This window comes from Penaeus japonicus, unplaced genomic scaffold (genome assembly GCF_977035675.1).
Source record: "Penaeus japonicus unplaced genomic scaffold, GWHDUDI00000001_assembly GWHDUDI00000001, whole genome shotgun sequence".
Classification (NCBI taxonomy): Eukaryota; Metazoa; Arthropoda; class Malacostraca; order Decapoda; family Penaeidae; genus Penaeus; species Penaeus japonicus.
In genome coordinates this window covers 17,492,962-17,510,567 of record NW_028234403.1, presented here as the reverse complement: position 1 = coordinate 17,510,567, position 17,606 = coordinate 17,492,962, and the positions used below count along the sequence as shown (strand labels likewise).

At 36.7% G+C, this 17,606-nt stretch overlaps 2 protein-coding genes across 3 annotated transcripts in view; one reads left to right on the top strand and one right to left on the bottom strand.

The window, feature by feature from the left end:
* The window catches only part of LOC122244363 (serine/threonine-protein kinase Kist), a 30,160-nt gene extending 18,246 nt beyond the window's left edge, over positions 1–11,914 (top strand). The window contains exons 6-9 of the mRNA XM_086537092.1: positions 551–678; positions 1,424–1,557; positions 5,130–5,305; positions 5,530–11,914. Of these exons, the coding sequence (XP_086393218.1) occupies positions 551–678; positions 1,424–1,557; positions 5,130–5,305; positions 5,530–5,744 (653 nt within the window). The 3' untranslated portion in view covers positions 5,745–11,914. The remainder of the gene's footprint in view (positions 1–550; positions 679–1,423; positions 1,558–5,129; positions 5,306–5,529) is intronic.
* Positions 11,651–17,606, bottom strand: part of NFAT (nuclear factor of activated T cells 3) — an 83,275-nt gene continuing 77,319 nt past the window's right edge. For both annotated transcript variants that reach the window (XM_086537083.1, XM_086537088.1), the window contains 2 exons: positions 16,263–17,606; positions 11,651–16,034 (listed from right to left, as the gene is read on the bottom strand). The exon at positions 16,263–17,606 is cut by the window's right edge and continues 489 nt beyond it. In XM_086537083.1, coding sequence (XP_086393209.1) covers positions 16,030–16,034; positions 16,263–17,606 — 1,349 coding nt within the window. In that variant the 3' untranslated portion in view covers positions 11,651–16,029. The remainder of the gene's footprint in view (positions 16,035–16,262) is intronic.

Genomic DNA, 17,606 nt, shown 5'->3' with positions numbered 1-17,606 from the left:
GGAGAGCGCAGACTAGCCCAAACAATATTTTTCTATAAATCCATCATAAAATGCAGGTTTAGGCAGACTTTTGAACCCTGTAGCTCTGGAGCTAGTGCCATTACAGACATAAGACTTTATGATTGTGTGCACGCTTCAACTGTGACCAGATCCGGATGTCACGTCATATACACATTGACTCCCATCTTTTAGGCCTAATCGGTGCCACCAGGTACGCAATCGGTTAATACAATGACAGGAACAGTACTGATTGTAATAAAAATAGCGTAATGATAGTAATGAAATTAATAATAACAGATAAGAATTCTAAGAATGGGATGAATAGGTGAGGTGAAATAGGCTTAGTGATAGACGCTTTGGTGGCTAAGCACTTGTGGATCCTTCTGTGTGTGAAAGAAAATATAAAACAGAATTGTTGTGGACATTGCCTCTATACACTCCCAGCTTTTATTTCTGGTGTTGCAATAGGATATGATACAGACATTTACAATAGTACTAAGAATGCTAAGCACAAGTAACATATGATAGAGACATTTACAATTTTCCCTAGGGTACCAAGCACCTGAAAGCATCTATTGGAACAAGAAGAGACTGGAGATCAGCAGCTCTGACACACCAGCTGTGGTCAGACCAGGAATCCCATCTGATGTCTGGAGTGCAGGATGCATTGTTGCAGAGGTTAATATTGCATTTTTTGTGATATGAAATTGTATCATGTTGAGGTATTGGTTGGCAGTGTTGACATATTCAAAGACCATCTTTTTATAAAGGAAATAGATAATTATATGTGGGAATATTTTAGAGTGTTCTCATTAAATCATGTTTTTTTTTTTGTTTTTTTCTTCCTCTGTTTTTTGTGTATCTTTGGGGCGTCCAAAAAGTTGTTTGTGATATTCATGGATTGTCTGTCATCCTGGCAATGTGCCCCGCCCAGTTCCACTTGAGCTTACTGATGATATCAAGGATATCCTTTACTTTAGTTTTTTGATGAATCCATTTTGCTATTTTTTGTCTGTCATCCTGGCAATGTGCCCCGCCCAGTTCCACTTGAGCTTACTGATGGTTTCAAGGATATCCTTTACTTTATTTTTTTTGATGAATCCATTTTGCTATTTTTCTAACCCTTCAGGTTAGATCTTGCATAATTTTTTCATGTGCCCTTTGCATTGTTTGCAATTTAAGGGAAAACTTTATTAGATTCAGCCCCATAGGTGACAGTGTCACAGGGAAATTTACCCTTGTCAATATACTGTCTCTCTTTAACAAGTGGCTAGGAGATTTGGACATTATTTAAAGTTGTAGCTAACTCATTCTTCTTTTGCAAAGCTACTTTTGAAGAAGATGAGTCTTGAAATAATAAGCAATATTATCTAGCATTATATGCAAAAGTTTACTTCAATTAGACTTATTTTATAAATTTCAGGCAATTATTGGCTGTCAGTTGTTCCCAAGTTTTTGTGAGACTAATGTTAATAAGGCAGTGAGATCAGCACTAGCCAGCAGTGCAGCCAACTATTCACCACAGTTCCTGGATGGAGCGTATGGCTTTATAACTAGGTGAGTAGCTTTTGTTATCTTATGAAATGCTTTAGCCTTTTGTTACTTTGTGTGTTATGTCAGAGACGGAAACTGGTAGTGTATTCAAATTAGTTTAAAAATCAAGATTCCTGAATTGACAGAGTATTGATTTTTCATAGTTCATAGTTTCAGTTTGATCTAAGCTGTACTTGTAAGATGAGCCATCATTTTTTTTTTTTTTTTTTTTTTTTTTTTTAATAGAAATGGCAATAATGAATACAGGCATAATACATCCAGTAGAAATATTTTTATCAGCCACTGAATGTTTTTTCTTTGTGGATTGTTTCAATTGAAGCAGAGCTCTACCATTTACTAGTCAAAGATGTAAAAGTAATAATATAAACATTAACCCTTTAATGCCAAGTTAAATGTATACATGCACTGTCCACTTTGGGCCTAGACTGTGGGAACACGTATACTAAATATCTCGTCACTGGTGTCTGACCCCAAAGTCACGAAACATGACAGCATGTCCGATGGCACGAATGGGTTAATTAGTTAGATTTTGGGTTTTAGTGATATTGATGATGATTCTTATTAAATAGCAAAAATAGCAAAAAATGCAAGAAAATTATATTTCTATGCAACAAATTGGTTGCTGAGTTTGTGCTTGCAACTTACTGTAATCATTTATTATGCTAGTGATGATTACCAGTATAGTTAATCCTTTGGCACTGTGATATCATGTCATGCAAATATGTTGCTCCCGCAAAGTGATGTCCTATCATGTCTTGATCTCTCTCTCAAAACGTACATTTTAGACCATTACATATTTACATAATCATAGGAGTTCCATTTGTATGGACACATTTTTATTCACATGTGAAATTAATGTAAATAGATACAAAAACCTATTATCACTCCATTGAAGCTGGCTGGTGAAAAGAGAGATCTTCAGTCACTGCATATGTCTAGTTGGTAGTAGTGGAATTATGTAAATATAAGCCCTAGCGTGAATGGGTTAAATCAATAGTACAGTGATTTTCTCTATTGTTATATCATTGTTTAATGTTGAATATTCTTATGCGTAGATGGCTCCACATGCACTAAAATCAGGGGATAATTGCTACCTGACTTAAGACCTCTCCTGATTTCTGCATTTCTTGAATTGTTTAGAAAATTTGTTATATGAGGGAGTTCACAGCAGACCTAAATCACTTTGTAATGCTCTCTTGTCAAAGAAGACATGGGCAACCTCAGCCACTACTGATTGTTATCAAGGGGCCCTGTGGGTCTCTTTGACCAGCAAACATGAGCTCCTCCTTTGAAGAGATTGAAAGCACTGACTGAACTCAGCTTTAGATATGTGACACAGCAATGCAATACAAGTTCATCTTTAGATGAGGATCAGATTTTGACAATTGTTCTTGCGAGAGCTTTGAAGAGAAATGCTCTTGGCAAGTCATCACTTGTCCAGAAGAAGCAGAAGAATGCTCCTCACTGGTTTAGATTCTGTCATGCAAGGAGTATCTCCTGAGTTCCTGGATGAGAATTTGACTCTGAAAGGTGAACTGATGGGACCCTTTGCCAGGAGATGAACCAGTAAGTTTTACTGCTTATCTGCTTATTATGGAATACAGTTATGTCTCTGCCTGTGACTGAATATAGCTGCATCTTTACCTTGGATGCATAGTTTATAAGACAATTTTTCTTTGATCTTCAGTCTGTCAGCCATATGTATCTGCTTCCTCGCACATGAGCTGCTTGTGGATGTACTACCAAAGACCACCTTGAGCCACTACTGGTCTGTATGTCTCCTCTGTTCCACACTGATCTTCCCAGACAACGTGCTACAGGAGACCTGCCACCTCAACATTGTGAGCAATGACGGGTTACACCTAATATGTGACTGTATGTGGAAGTTGAGGCCAGTGGCAGTTCTAATGTCTCTTCAGTCTCAGTGGATATATTCTTTGGTTAGAGTCTGTGGGCAGCAGCTAGTACCCCAGCAAATTGGCTAGGGCCAACCTGAATGTTTACTAGCTCTATGTGAGTGATGGTAAAAGTTTGGGATACACTTGTGCCTTTCAGATTTATGAAGTCTAGGCCAAATGTGATGTTTCTGCACCCAAGAAGGCTTGATGGAATGGTTTATGTGGAAAAGGGTATGAGTTGCTAACTGGTAACTGTTATACATATCCTTACACTTTTCCATTACCTGCAATCTCAGCATACGACCTCACAGTACCCATGTCACTTTATGCCACATGACTTAACCCATTTGCACCTGTTGACTTGCTATCACGTTCAGTGGTTTTTGGGTCAGACGCCGGCGACGAGATATTTGGTCAAGGCCGCAGCGATAGGTGAGCGGATGTACAGCGCTCACCCCAGCCTAGTACGCCCGAGAACCCCGGCATTCCTACCATTTAGAGCCGGAATAGCCCCAGTGTGAATGGGTTAAATGGGAAAGCCTGTGGTGATGCAGACTATTTTGGCACCTAGACAGGAATGCTTGAATTCCAGTGGTTGGACAAGAAGCTTGTCACGGTGCTGTCAAGGATCTGCACAAGCAAGATGGATATGATTTCGTCCTGACGTGTGCTTCAGAGGACCAAGTCAAAGATAATGATGGATTACAAATTTGGAGTGAAGAGATTAGTGGTTACATCATACCAGGCCACTCACAAGTCCATCAAGTGGTACAAGGTGCTGTTTTACCTTCTTGACATTATAGTCATCAAAAGCCACTTAACCCATTCATGCCGGGGGCATTCCAGCCTTACAAGTTGTAATGCCGGGGCTCTCGAACGTATAGGCCTAAATTAATTAAATGATCGACGCCATATGACGGCACCCTGTGAACGGGCCTTGAATGTGCGGTACCCGTGGTGTACCACCTGTCCAGAGAGGGTTAATGCACAAGCCACTGGGTAGTCAGATAACTTGGCTGGACTTCAAGGTGGGGTTTGCTCACAAGATCCTGCAGAGTCATGCCTGATGGCAGTACCAGAGTCAGAATGTAATTGGCATTCATTGGTTACTTCCCATGATGAAGGCAGATTGCTAAGAAGCAAAGTCTGCTGGGATTGCAAATGGACTGGAAAGATGTCTCTGTCCAGCTATCCTGCAAATGTTGTGTCTACCCTATTGAGTGTTTTGAGATACAGCTTGCACAGCAGCTGGGGAAAGACAATGTGTGAATAATGTTCCTTATTGTTTTTATTTTCTTTCTATTTGTTTTATTTTGATTTATTTATCTTTTTATACTTATTAACAATATACGTTACAAATTAATCAACTTCTTCAGATGAAAATAAAAAGCATTAAAGAGTTACAAAACCCAATTTTTCTCCTTACATAAACCCTTATATAAAACATTTTATTCAATGATAAATTCTCTTCTCTTAGTCCAAACTCTAAAATAAGTACAAAAGGAAGGACCCATAATAGGAATGCAGTCCACCTAGAATTATAGACTGTGTCCTCATTTAGCAAAGTGATCCATTTCCCAATATGTACATCATTTTCCCTTTGTGTGAAGAAGAAAGTGCAGATAAAAGTTATTGGTCACATACACACATTAGCTTTGGATTCATTCATTCCTGCAGGTGTTTACAAATTGCACCAGGAGACCGTGCTAATCCACGCGAGCTCTTGTGTAGCCCTTGGCTAGCCCAGGCCTACCGTCCTACGTTCCATGACTTGACGCTCCTTCGGACAACTGTGCTGCGCATTCTCAATGTGGCAGATGCTCACCAACTTGAGGGCATACCTGAGGGTAAAGGTAAGTATTCTTTTTTTTATGGCAGTTTTGTGGGAATTGGAATGGTTTTGAGATTGTGATATTATTGAATTAAATTGTGTATGTGTGGTACTGTAGTACTTTTGCATTATTAGAGGTAGATATATCTCATAATATATTAGTTATAGTACATTAAAAGGTTGTGTTTTTAGATCCTATAAATTATGGTAATCTTCATCTTATAGACCGTTAACTTTTTATTGCAGTTGTTGAGAATTATTTTTTGCAACTGTGCAAGAAACATGGTGATGTCATTGACTACCACCTGGAGGTCTCACTTGGGGCTTTCTTTGTGCAGTACCACCAGGCTTCAGATGCAGAGGAAGCATATTATATCCTCTCCAAGACACTCTTCAATGACAGAACACTGATTGTAACATTTTTTGACCTTGACCTGTGGCAACAGAGGGAGTTATACTGAGCTCCAATATTCTCAATGAACATATTTTCCAGATATTGATATAAAATAGTGAGTCATGTTTTGTGCTAGGGCATTTGGATAAAGGCATATAGTAGTTATCCCACCTATATACAGTATGTAGTCCATTATAACTAGTAGAGAATGTGTTTAACTTCAGCATATACATAAAAAAAACAAAGCATTAGTAAATAAATTTACAATGGTTTCCTGATAATAGGGGCAATAGGAGTTAGTTAAAAAAAAAAAAAAATTGTTCATCCCCTCCGCCATATAAAAGTAGAAAGATATAGATAATAGATTAGTAAGTGATTGAACAAATATATAGGATATTAAGTGATATCTCTTCCATTAGATTTGATAGCTGAAGAAAATGCAGTGAGACGATTTATTAACGGTTTCCAAAGAGGTGTGATGTGAAAGTAATTTGCTTTCCCTTTCATGATGTGTTTTAATGCGTGTACTTGAATTATTTGATTTTGATGTGAAAACTTCGAAGAGAGTGTTCTTAGAAGGTCTTTTATAGGCATTCAACTCAGTCAGTGCTTGTTATTTTAGGAACTTTGTAATACATAAGTTTATCCTTGTGGAGTCTTCATTTAACCATGCACAATTTGTATAAAGCTCTAGCTTCTACCATGCCATATTTTAAAATATTTTTAATGCTAGTTTGGTGTGTGTGTGTGTGTGTGTGTGTGTGTGTGTGTGTGTGTGTGTGTGTGTGTGTGTGTGTGTGTGTGTGTGTGTGTGCGCGCGTGCGTGTTTGTTTGTTTGTTTGTTTGTTTGTTTGTTTGAGAGAAATGAGTGTGTGCATGTGGATATGTCTGTCTATCTGTCAGGCACAGTGTCAGTTTCAGATTGCTTGATGTATTTTTTCTTAGTAAATCCCAGTTAATATTGTCTTTTTTTCTTCTTTTTCTTTTTTCTTTTTTTCTTTTTTCTTTCTTCTTTCTTCTTTCAATTACTTGTTTGTATTGAATATGTCATTCACTACATTCACTACAAATGTAGGTTAGCACTTCACTAGAAAGTTTGGCTTGCATATCTATCATAAGTGCTTGATAATGCAATTAGAAATTTATCAACTTAGCTCATGCAAGTCATTTGGTTATTGACTATTTTCAAAAGTAACAATGGCCTTTTATCTCTTCCATATACACCGCAGCCGTCAATCCATAGCGACTTAATAATGTTCAGATATAGTGAATTTGAATATGATTCATATTGTGTAATATTGTGAAATTATATTACAGCATAACATATAACTTGTGAACTCTAGGACACATTTTAAGAATATTTGAGAATCATGTGATGTGAGTTTGGGTGTAATTACAATGGTGGAAAATATCATTCTACTGCATGTTGTCTGGACTGGAAATTAAATTCATGTAGTTCTGTAGTCTGATATTGAGTAAGTTTTATAGACATAGTAGTATCATAACTCCAAAACATTGGTGTGTGTGTGGTTTAATTTTGAAATGAGTGAATTATTAAGAAAATGCCGTTTTCATCAGTTGCAGTATTTTAGGGTAAGGTTAGAATTGATTTTTTTTTTTTTTAACAGATTTGTCAGTGCATGTCAGTCTTTTTATTACAAGGTTTCTAATCTTATCCGGTTGATATTAGGAACATTCATATCAACTGTGATTTTTTATCATTACTTTTCTTTTACACAGGGGCTTAGTCACCAAGGAGTCAGTTAGTAGACCTTCCTTACCTCTTTTTTTTTTTTTTTTAGATCATTCCTTTCATTTTGGGGGGGCAAAACTTGATTTCTGTTACTCTTTTTATTGCTATTGCATTATTATTATTATTATTATCCTAATAAAATTACTTCCAAATTCCAAAATTAAAGGAAAAGGGTAAGTAGATGAGTGCAGATAGAGCTTGTAACTGATTTTGTGAATAAGGCCTTGTGGAGTCATCAATGTGTAAAACACAATAAATCAAATCATTAATGGACATTGCATGTATACATGCATTCCCAGCATCAATAGGTAACAAAATGCATTCATTTGATACATTCTTTCAAGGAACTCATCCTCTGATTTGATGCATGGATCAACTTTAAAATGTTAGATGTGGTAGAAATAGCCAGTTGAAGAAAATCAGATTTACGTTTTCTCAGATTTCCACCGATAAATGTAGCTTTAAGGTAGGACAGGCAATGTTAAATTAACTCTTCTTATGACAGGATTTTATCCAAAAGTTATATTATTGTTTAGATGTCATTCCATTCCTCTGTTGGTTTTATTGGCCTCCTAGAGCTTTTCTAGGAGGTTGGGCATGCAAAGGAACTAGAATTTTTCACTGTCTTCATAGGAGAGGAGTGGAGACAATTGTATGAAAAGTATTAGAAGAAATAGTGTTTGTTTTGCCTGTTGTCACATCTCCACAAAATAATTTTTATATAGGTTTACATTTATGTTTTGCACAAATGTTTCACCTTTGCAGTAACAAAATAGCATTAAGGTACTAATATAACATCATGAAAAGTATACTATACATTTATGTAGAAAATGTAGAAAGTATGCATGTTTATCTAGCTTTTTGTGTGAAGTATAGATTTAGCTCTTACAAGGATAAGACCTGCCAGTGTTGAGAGTGTTGTAGGTGAAGAAAAGTTTTGGGGACAATATTTGAAGGTCTGTGTGGAGAAAGTGTCTGAGTTGCTTTCATAATTACCAAACACCACAGGCAAAGTTTGGCATTATGAAAATGATTGTAACTTGACCACTTTTTGAGCTAGCACTATCAATTTCTGTGGAGAATGAAGCTTGACTATTGTAAATTTTGACTTTGAAAGCAGTATAAAAATCATCATATTTTACTTTAAACATGCACATCTGTGAGCACACACAAGCACATCACACACACCTACACCTACACCTACACACCTACGCCTACGCCTACACCTACGCCTACACCTACACCTACACCTACACCTACGCCTACACCTACGCCTACACCTACGCCTACACCTACGCCTACACCTACGCCTACACCTACGCCTACACCTACACCTACACACCTACACCTACACCTACACACCTACACACCTACACACCTACACCTACACCTACACCTACACACACACACACACACACACACACACACACACACACACACACACACACACACACACACACACACACACACACACACACACACACACACACACACACACACACACACACACACACACACACACACACACACACACACACACACACACACACACACACACACACACACACACACACACACACACATTCAGACATCCACACATTCACACACACATCTGCACATCCACATACATTGTTAATTGGCTAGACTCCCACGGAGCTCCTACATCATCCCACCACCCCACCTCCACACCACTCTTTTCGTCTACTCAGTTAACGTGACATTAGACCTATGCGAGGTGCATGCAGCCCAAGAGCATCAACACAGTGAGTGACAATAATGCTGGCAGGTTTTTTGCTGAACTGATATGAACTATGCTTGCAAGAGTCCTTCATTCAAGCTCAAGGGTGAAATTAGTATACTGTATACTGATAATGGTGGAGAGGATAATTGAGACTTTTGAAAGGCATATCATTGGGTCATGTAGGGTTTGGTTGGGTTTATTTTTGCTGGTTAAATTACTTTATGTAAACGTGAGTTGGGTTAGGTTGGATAAGAGTGAGTAGGGAAGGATAGAGTAAACTTGTAGAATAGGATAGTGTAGAATAGTCTTAAGGAAAACACAAAGAGGGGAAATTGGATTCGATGGGACCATAATAGTTGAGGGTAGGTGAGATTAAGGTAAAGATAACAAGGAAGGTATTATGACTTCAAACATGGATACATTCTGGAGTATTTTTCCTGGTTGACGGTTTTCTGTGATTTCAATTTGTCTTGTATATACTTTTCATTGATTATGAATGTCATTGCTGGCTGTTACTTCTTTCCTTGATTTTTGTAATTTATATGTTTTTTATAGTTTTTTTTAAATTGTGATCTGTATTTAGTGTATTGTAAAGCTGTAAAAATTGTTAGCATTGCAGTTTTTTTAACAAAATTACCTAATTGTCTTAACAAATTTTATATGTATATATTTTGTACATAACAAAAATTCATTGTATTATTATAATGATGTCATGTAATTTCTCAGAGTTAGCTTTTAGTACTTGATACCATAGATTGTGTGAGGGTTCTAAAAAGAAGGAGAAATGTTGCTGTATTCGTGGATGTATGCCCTAAGAATGCCCTTGAGGAATTGCCCATTGGCTGTATTTATTTTTTACATTGCTAAATTAGCAACTTTAATGCTACAACTGTTTTATAGTAATCTTTCATTTTCTGATTTATTGTCAATAAGTTGATTCAGTCACTAACAGAATGAAAAAAAAAATATATTTATTTATATTGTGCTCAGCTGTATATTACCTTGAACACTGGATAATGAAAGTGACTATTTGATCTAATTTGTTGACAAGATTATGTGCACTTTACTGTAGTGTTTTAATAAATATTATGCAGATAACAGTTAAATATTATCTCCCTTGATTTTTTTTTTCTTTTTTTTTGCCCTATATTTCTTCATACCTTTATGAATGTCATTAAATTATTATTTCATTTCTATATAATATACTTGTCTTTAACCCACCTGATGTGTGAATCTTCATAGCCATTTTGCCTCCTGGTTTTGTGATACTTGTTGAATTATTAGATAATGTTTGTCATGTATATGAAAAGATGATAAAAGGTATGTAGAGATAAAGTAGGATTTATTTTTTAAATTTCTCCCCTCCTAAATTTGAAGCCATGAGAGCATCTTTCATGTATCTGAAAACTAACTCGGTACAACTTAAGGTATTTTGTCATTTTAACCTGTTAATGCCAGGTAATTAAATATCACGTTGAGTGGTGGCAGGACCAGCTGCTGGGGACAAGATATTTTGTCATGGCTATCCTTCTTTCTGGTGCACTGGGTGATTGGGCATGTAGTGCTTGGCTGTGATAAAAGCGGGCAAATAGCCTGAGGCGTTAGGCTTACGCGTTTGAAACATCCTGGCATTCAGACCACTTGGAGCTAAATCAACCCCATCAACAACGGGTTAAGCAATTGTTATACTAGCACATTCTTTCCATGTCCCTTTCTCCCTCTTGGTTAACAGGACGTATTAGAAGGATTTCCAGCTCAAGTGTGAAAAAAATAAAGGCAAACCCCAGACGGTGTAACAGACTCTCTCTTCTGAGGAAACGGGGGGAATAACAAATTAAACAGGTACAATCAAATGAAAAAAAGCATGTGTGAAGGACTGGAAATTCCTTGCCATATCTTTATTGATAGACTGATTCAATCTTGCTAATCGTTAAAACAAAGTACAAACAGAAACAAAATGGGCGGTTTGGTTCTCATCATTATCTGTGCTATTATTAGTAATGCTTTGTCTATGTGAAGTCTAAAATTCTTAAACATGACATGAATGGCAGTCTGTCTAGGTATATTGGCTGTATGAGAGATATGCTGGTGCTTGGATTCAAAAGTTTCAGTAACATCTTGAGCCCTTAATTAATCAAAGAAATACAACAGTGGAGCACTACAATTTGGGTTGATAGAGCTAAAACTGCAGTAGAAACTGGTTGAATAGTGTGAAGCCCCTTTTGTCATAGCATTCCAAGTTATTTCAGTTCTGTATTACATTTATGGTTCTCAAGATGAAAATACCCTCAAATCTGTGGGTCTTTGCTGGCAATCATAATTGGATATTGTTGCACAAAACATTTACCAGAGTATTAGAAAGCTTCACTTGATGTCTCCCAATTAAAATTTCTCCCCTTTTGCAATTGCATTTGTACCATTTCTTTATTTTCAGAAAATTACTTTTACCAAATGAAGGTTTTAATTGGAAAACAAAATGTATATAACCATTTCTTTATTAATTATAATGCACAAATCCAATATCTGTAAAGCCATTTATGCATGGTTGAATAGAAACTACCAACAAAAGCATGGAAAAGCAGTGCCTTCGATGAATTCATTAAATAATACTACTGTCTTCTTAAAATTAACTCTGATGGAAATTAACTGTCATTCTTCTTTAAGTTCATGAAGACACTACATTTACTGTTTTGGTCCACAAAACAATCCAAATGGGAGTGCCCAAGAAAGCAGAAGTTTTATTTTTTAAAAATATACATTGAAAGAAAACAAATAAATAAAAATAAGTGATGAAAAACTAGCATCTACTTTTAATAACTTTTATGAATTTAGTCACAAATTGATGTGTTCATGGTGTCTTTTTATGTCCTATTACCTAATTTTTGGTAAAAATAAATTGATGCAACATATTGTTTCAAATACATCAATATACAAGCTTCATGACTATATTGAATGCATTCCTATGTGTAGCTGGTATTTATATCCGGTAGAAATGTCTAGAATTACATGAAGAATATTGTCTCTGCACCTATTTACCTGTTCGTCTTTCAGCACAAATGCAAAGCTAAGTGGGAGTGAACAGGATATCAAAACTATCTGTAGTTACATTAAATACTGCTGTTGAAATACACCTGCACTTTGTAGCACTAGATTTGAGACTGCATAATGACATGACTATTATCCAACAACCTTTTTACTTAAGAATGCAATCACAAGCACGTCTTGAATCGACTGCTGACTTTAAAAGAAAGGGTAACTGGATTGTGCAGACACCATGTACATATCGTTATCTCAAATTTACTGGTGCTGTATCATGGGCCTTCATTAAGCTAAAGGGATGTTATTATATTTATATAGAACCTCAATGACTATGAACATTTGAGCTAAATTTTTTTTGTTTGTTTTGTTTTTTTACACAGAAAGTCTGAAATTGTTCCCAACTCAATGGTCCTGTTGCCTTGGCCGTCTTGACATTGGTGCTCAGCGTTAACACACAGCAATGTCAACATTTTAAAATATGCTTACTTGACTTCTTTGCTTATTTCAACAATGGCATGTGCTGTCACTGTAGAGAAATGCTTTTACAGTATAATACATTTTCCATGAATCAACATCCCCTTAAACAGCAACAGTATCCACCCATTACATGCTTGCCTTGTGTACTATAAAACATGGCTTTCAAAAGCCTTTGACCATACTAGTCCATACAAAAGTATATGAAAATATGCTACTGTCAAAATGTTGAAAATGCCAAAAAATTAAATATTCCATTGAATTTGTAAGACATGGAAAATACATGCTACTCTTCATTTGCCTACAATATATTGGCAGTTTCTAAACATATGAAGAGGTTGAGTAGAACCTCACCTGCAAGGATGAGAGAACCTGTCAAATCTGGCTAAATTAATCATGTTCCCTAAAGACATGACCACACAGCAGGTAGCGAATACAGTGAGGTCTTCTGTTGAAACCATGAAGATGAGCACAAATACTGATGAATATTAGAAATAGGTTGGTCCACATATATATGCTTCTCAGCTTTCCCCTTAGAGAAAGGCTTGAGAAAAAATTGTATACATATAAAAGTGTAAGCAAAAAAAATTAAAAGGGAAAGAGTACCACGCCTTTTCTATTGTCTCTCTTTTGACCAAAATCAAAAATATTTTTGAGTTTCACCAAATAGCATAAAAATAACCTTCTAAGCCTCACTTATCAGAATTGAAGCAGTGTATCACTCAAAGGACACAAGTAAGAAAAAAATTTCATTGGAGGAACCCATCTCTTCTAATGGGTAATTTCACTTTGTTTAATATTTCTCTGATAACATCAGACAGAGATGCATCTTGAGAGTATAGGAAAGAAAAAAAGAAAGAAAAAAAAAAAATATGGAGAGGAAGACCAAAAAACCTTGGGTCCCTCCTGTATACATTTGAAAAGGAAAACCTGGTGATCCACTAGAAAGTCCTAATCTTAGAGAGCAAAGAAGTTATCAATATGCAACATTATGGGGGGGGGGGGGCTTTGATGTATCAAAAAAGATTCTGGAGAAAGAAGAGAAGGAAAAACAGTTAAATTGTACCAGTTAAATTGTATTTAATACCAGCACACTCAAAATCTAATTGTCATCTCTGGATAATAAAGAAATTGTATCTGTATCAAAATAAGCATTTCAGGGTAAATATGGAAAAATAATACTCATTAGTAGCATTTACAGTAAGTTGGCTCTCTAATTTACACATACTAAGCCATAAAATCCTTGTTAAATAGCACATGTTCTTTTGCAACAGAATTTCCCATAAGAAAACAGTTATTCAAAGGTACACTTCAATCAATCAGCCTATTTACTAACAACTTTGGCAACAGATGTCATTATATACAGAGCAAAGAAATGAACATCTAAAAGATATTGCACAAACATTAATTTGTACTGCCCCTTCTTAGTGACTCAAGACAGTAATGGAGTTGTGGGCTGAAATTTCCACTGAACGAAACCCTCAATACAATGTAGAATCATCAATGGTTAGCACTGACACATTTACAGTGGACTAAGTAATACATATATATATGCATGTATACATACATACATATATATGAAAATTACAAGACAGGGTGAGATTTCCACTTCTTAACCTAAACAAGAATTGGGTTAACATACAATTATGGCAATTCTGCACCTATAGTAAAATATACTTAAAACTAAATATATGTAGCTAACTCTCAGTACTTTTGAAAATACTCTGCTAAACAACAAACAGTGATGTCTTTGAAAAGAAGAGAAAAGAAGAAAAGAAAAGGTTTAAGTACCATACAATAATTATAACTCTTTTTATTTAGCTTAACTAATAATCAAATATATAGCTATCTTAATTCAGATTACAAACACAAGTTTGCATATAACAATATATTTATTCATATATATATGAATATATATATGACATAATTTTGAAATATATACCTATGTACAAATCACAAAAAAGGCCAAGTTCCTCCTCATGCTCACTTATCTATTTATCTTTTATTTTATTAAGCCACAAGCATGTGTGCTGTCCGTGCATCTTAAGCAATTTCCGTGACCAGGCAGAAAGATTGACAACGCATACTCTCACATAAATGCCAACCAAAGCTTCTTTGAAAATGAAGAAATAAGAAAAGATGGTATAAGAGGAGAAAAAAGAATGAAAAGGAGCCAAAGGGCTGGAAGATAATACTAAGAAATGAGAGAAAATAAAAGCAAATTTTAAAACAGTAGAAAAAAAAAAAGCATGAACAGAGGAAAATAAGATAAGAAAAAGTATTAGACGATAAAAAAAGAGAAAGAAACACAAATAAAAAGAAGAATCCAAACCAATAAGACACATGACTTAAAACGCCACAGGCCCTCGTTTGGACCTTGCCCCTATAGTTAACAACAAACAAAAGTGAAATCCTTAACAAATCTTGATACAACAAAAGAGGCTGTCATTTCTCATGTTGAGCATGTTATCAAATAAATTAGTTCATATGCTATGCCTAATTTAAGTCACATTGAATATCAATGAATAATTGAAAAGAAGGAAAAAATATATAAAGTCAATGATAGGAAGAGGAATGAAAGTATCAGGAAATCAATAGACTTTTTTGGCCAAACACAAAAAATAGAATCACTGTGTTACAACCAAAAATCTCAAATAACAATGCTTCATGTGGGCTTAACCTAAATCTTCTAAATAACAGTATAAACCCTTAAAACCTTAAAAGCCATTCATATGTGTTCTAAATAAACTAGAGTTTCTAGAGAGTTTAATACTTGAACCTATAAACTCCTTTCTCAAAACTTCTATAAACAAACAAATGGATAAAACTATTTATTTAGGTGTGATCAGGCTGCAGTGGACTACCATTTATTATTCTTTTAAAAGTTACCTTCTGTGTTACACTAATTACTGTAGAATTATTCAGTGCATATCTTACACCAACTTGGTTCTAACCTATCAGCATCAGAAATGTTTTAACTTAGATAAGGGTTACAGTTTGGTATCCATCACACAATCTCTGCTTACACAGGACCTGAACCTCTTTATTACATTGGTCCACAATATTGCCATAAAACATTCATTGATCATCCACTGAAGACACACCAGTATTGTCATTAGTTGCTGTGTCCTCCATGAGAACACCGCAAGCCTCAATATTTCTGAGACAGGCTGGACGCTGATCCTCTTTCAAGCTGTCTAGCTTGCTGGAAAGGTCCTCCAACCCAACCCTCATCGGCAGCAGTTGGGCTGCAGGTTGCTGGAGACTGGTCCCTTTAGTAGTCAGGCCACTGGCCAAGGGGCTTCTCTCCAATTAATTATGCGTAAGTGTTTCCTGAAAGCAGCTTCACACTGGAAGGAGAAAAGTTGGGTGGCACCTGAAAATCTATTTGCTGATTTCTGAAGTAATACTACCACTAAAAAATATAATAACAACTATAACAACAATAATAATAATAGAAATATCCACTTTCATCTATAATACTTTCTAGAACATACTATAGTTGGGATAGAATACACATAATTTCTGGTATGCATGTAATCATACTACCACAATAATAATAAAGAGAAATTACTCACCATTGTCAAAACAATTTGGGTCAAAGTAATTGAGAAGTTCAGTTTCCGAAAGGTTGATAGCTGAACTGACTTCATTCTGCATTGTTGCTTGTGTGGTGGTTGCATTATGATTCAAAAGCACTTCTCCCTGGCTTCTATTGTCTGCCTGTTGACTCTGATTGGTTGCAGAAACAGTGGTCGTTCCAAGTTGCATTGGCGCCACTGGGCTCGACTGTGACAAAAGTGGGTCTGATCTTGTCAATGCTGATGATGCAACTGGCACCGTGGTTATCATGGGGGATTGGTGAGAGGTTGTGGTGGCTGTCACAACCACCTGTGTTGGCATCAACTGGCACAGACCTGTTGACTGTGACAGCAGGGGATCTGAGACCACAACTGGTATGGCAGGAGACCCGCTCATGGGCTGTTGTTGGGTGGTGTGCTGAGTTACTATCTTTGATCCTGTTTCAGCCTCAGCTTGAGATACATTCTGTGTCGCATGATGTGTTGTTGGCTGGCACGTCTGGGCCTGTGTTGGCATCAGAGTTTGGGTCACATTCATAGCCATAGGCTGGCTGACGTGGTGATTGGTTGACTCATTGAATGTCTGCATGAGTCCTTGGTTGATAGGCTGATACACTGTCTGCTGTGTTGAGTCTCCAATTGGCTGATCCACATTTATTACCTGGTTAATGATGGAATTGTTTTGAACTGGAGAAGTGTTGTAAATTGTCTGAGAAGTAGAACTGCCAATGCTACTGTCAGGAGTATTGCCAGAAGTATTTGTACAAATGGGTGTGACCTGGGGATTGCACTGGCTCACCACCACTTTCTGCTGTGGTGCAGAAACAACAGACGCAAAGTCAGCCCTCTCGGCAGCTTGTGAGACGATGGTCGTAGGCAGATTGCAGTTAATACCTGTTCCCTGCATGTACTGGTAGTCCATGGGTACAATCTGGTCACGCATCTTCTTTTTCGGTGGCTCAGGACTGATGTTTGGAGTCTCTCCCACACATACACGAACTGTCCTTGCAAGTCCCGGAGAGGAGACCACCGTGGTGGAAGCAACAGGTGTCATTGATGTGATGGGAGCCACACGAGCCACTCTTGGACCTGAGCTGACTGTGTGCAGGGATGGCATTGACGACAATACCGTGAAAGGTAAGAGACTGACAGTTGGGGACACTGCTGAAGTCATGGCAGTTGAGGGTGGGGTGACTGTGGGGGGACAGGTACTCTTTGGTACCATTGGGGCAATGGGACTGACTCCAGTCGATTTTTGTGTCTTTGCAGTCAAAAGAGTCGATAGAGAGTGTGTGGCTGACATAGGTAGGGCAGTAGAAATTCTCTGTGAGGTGGCTGTCA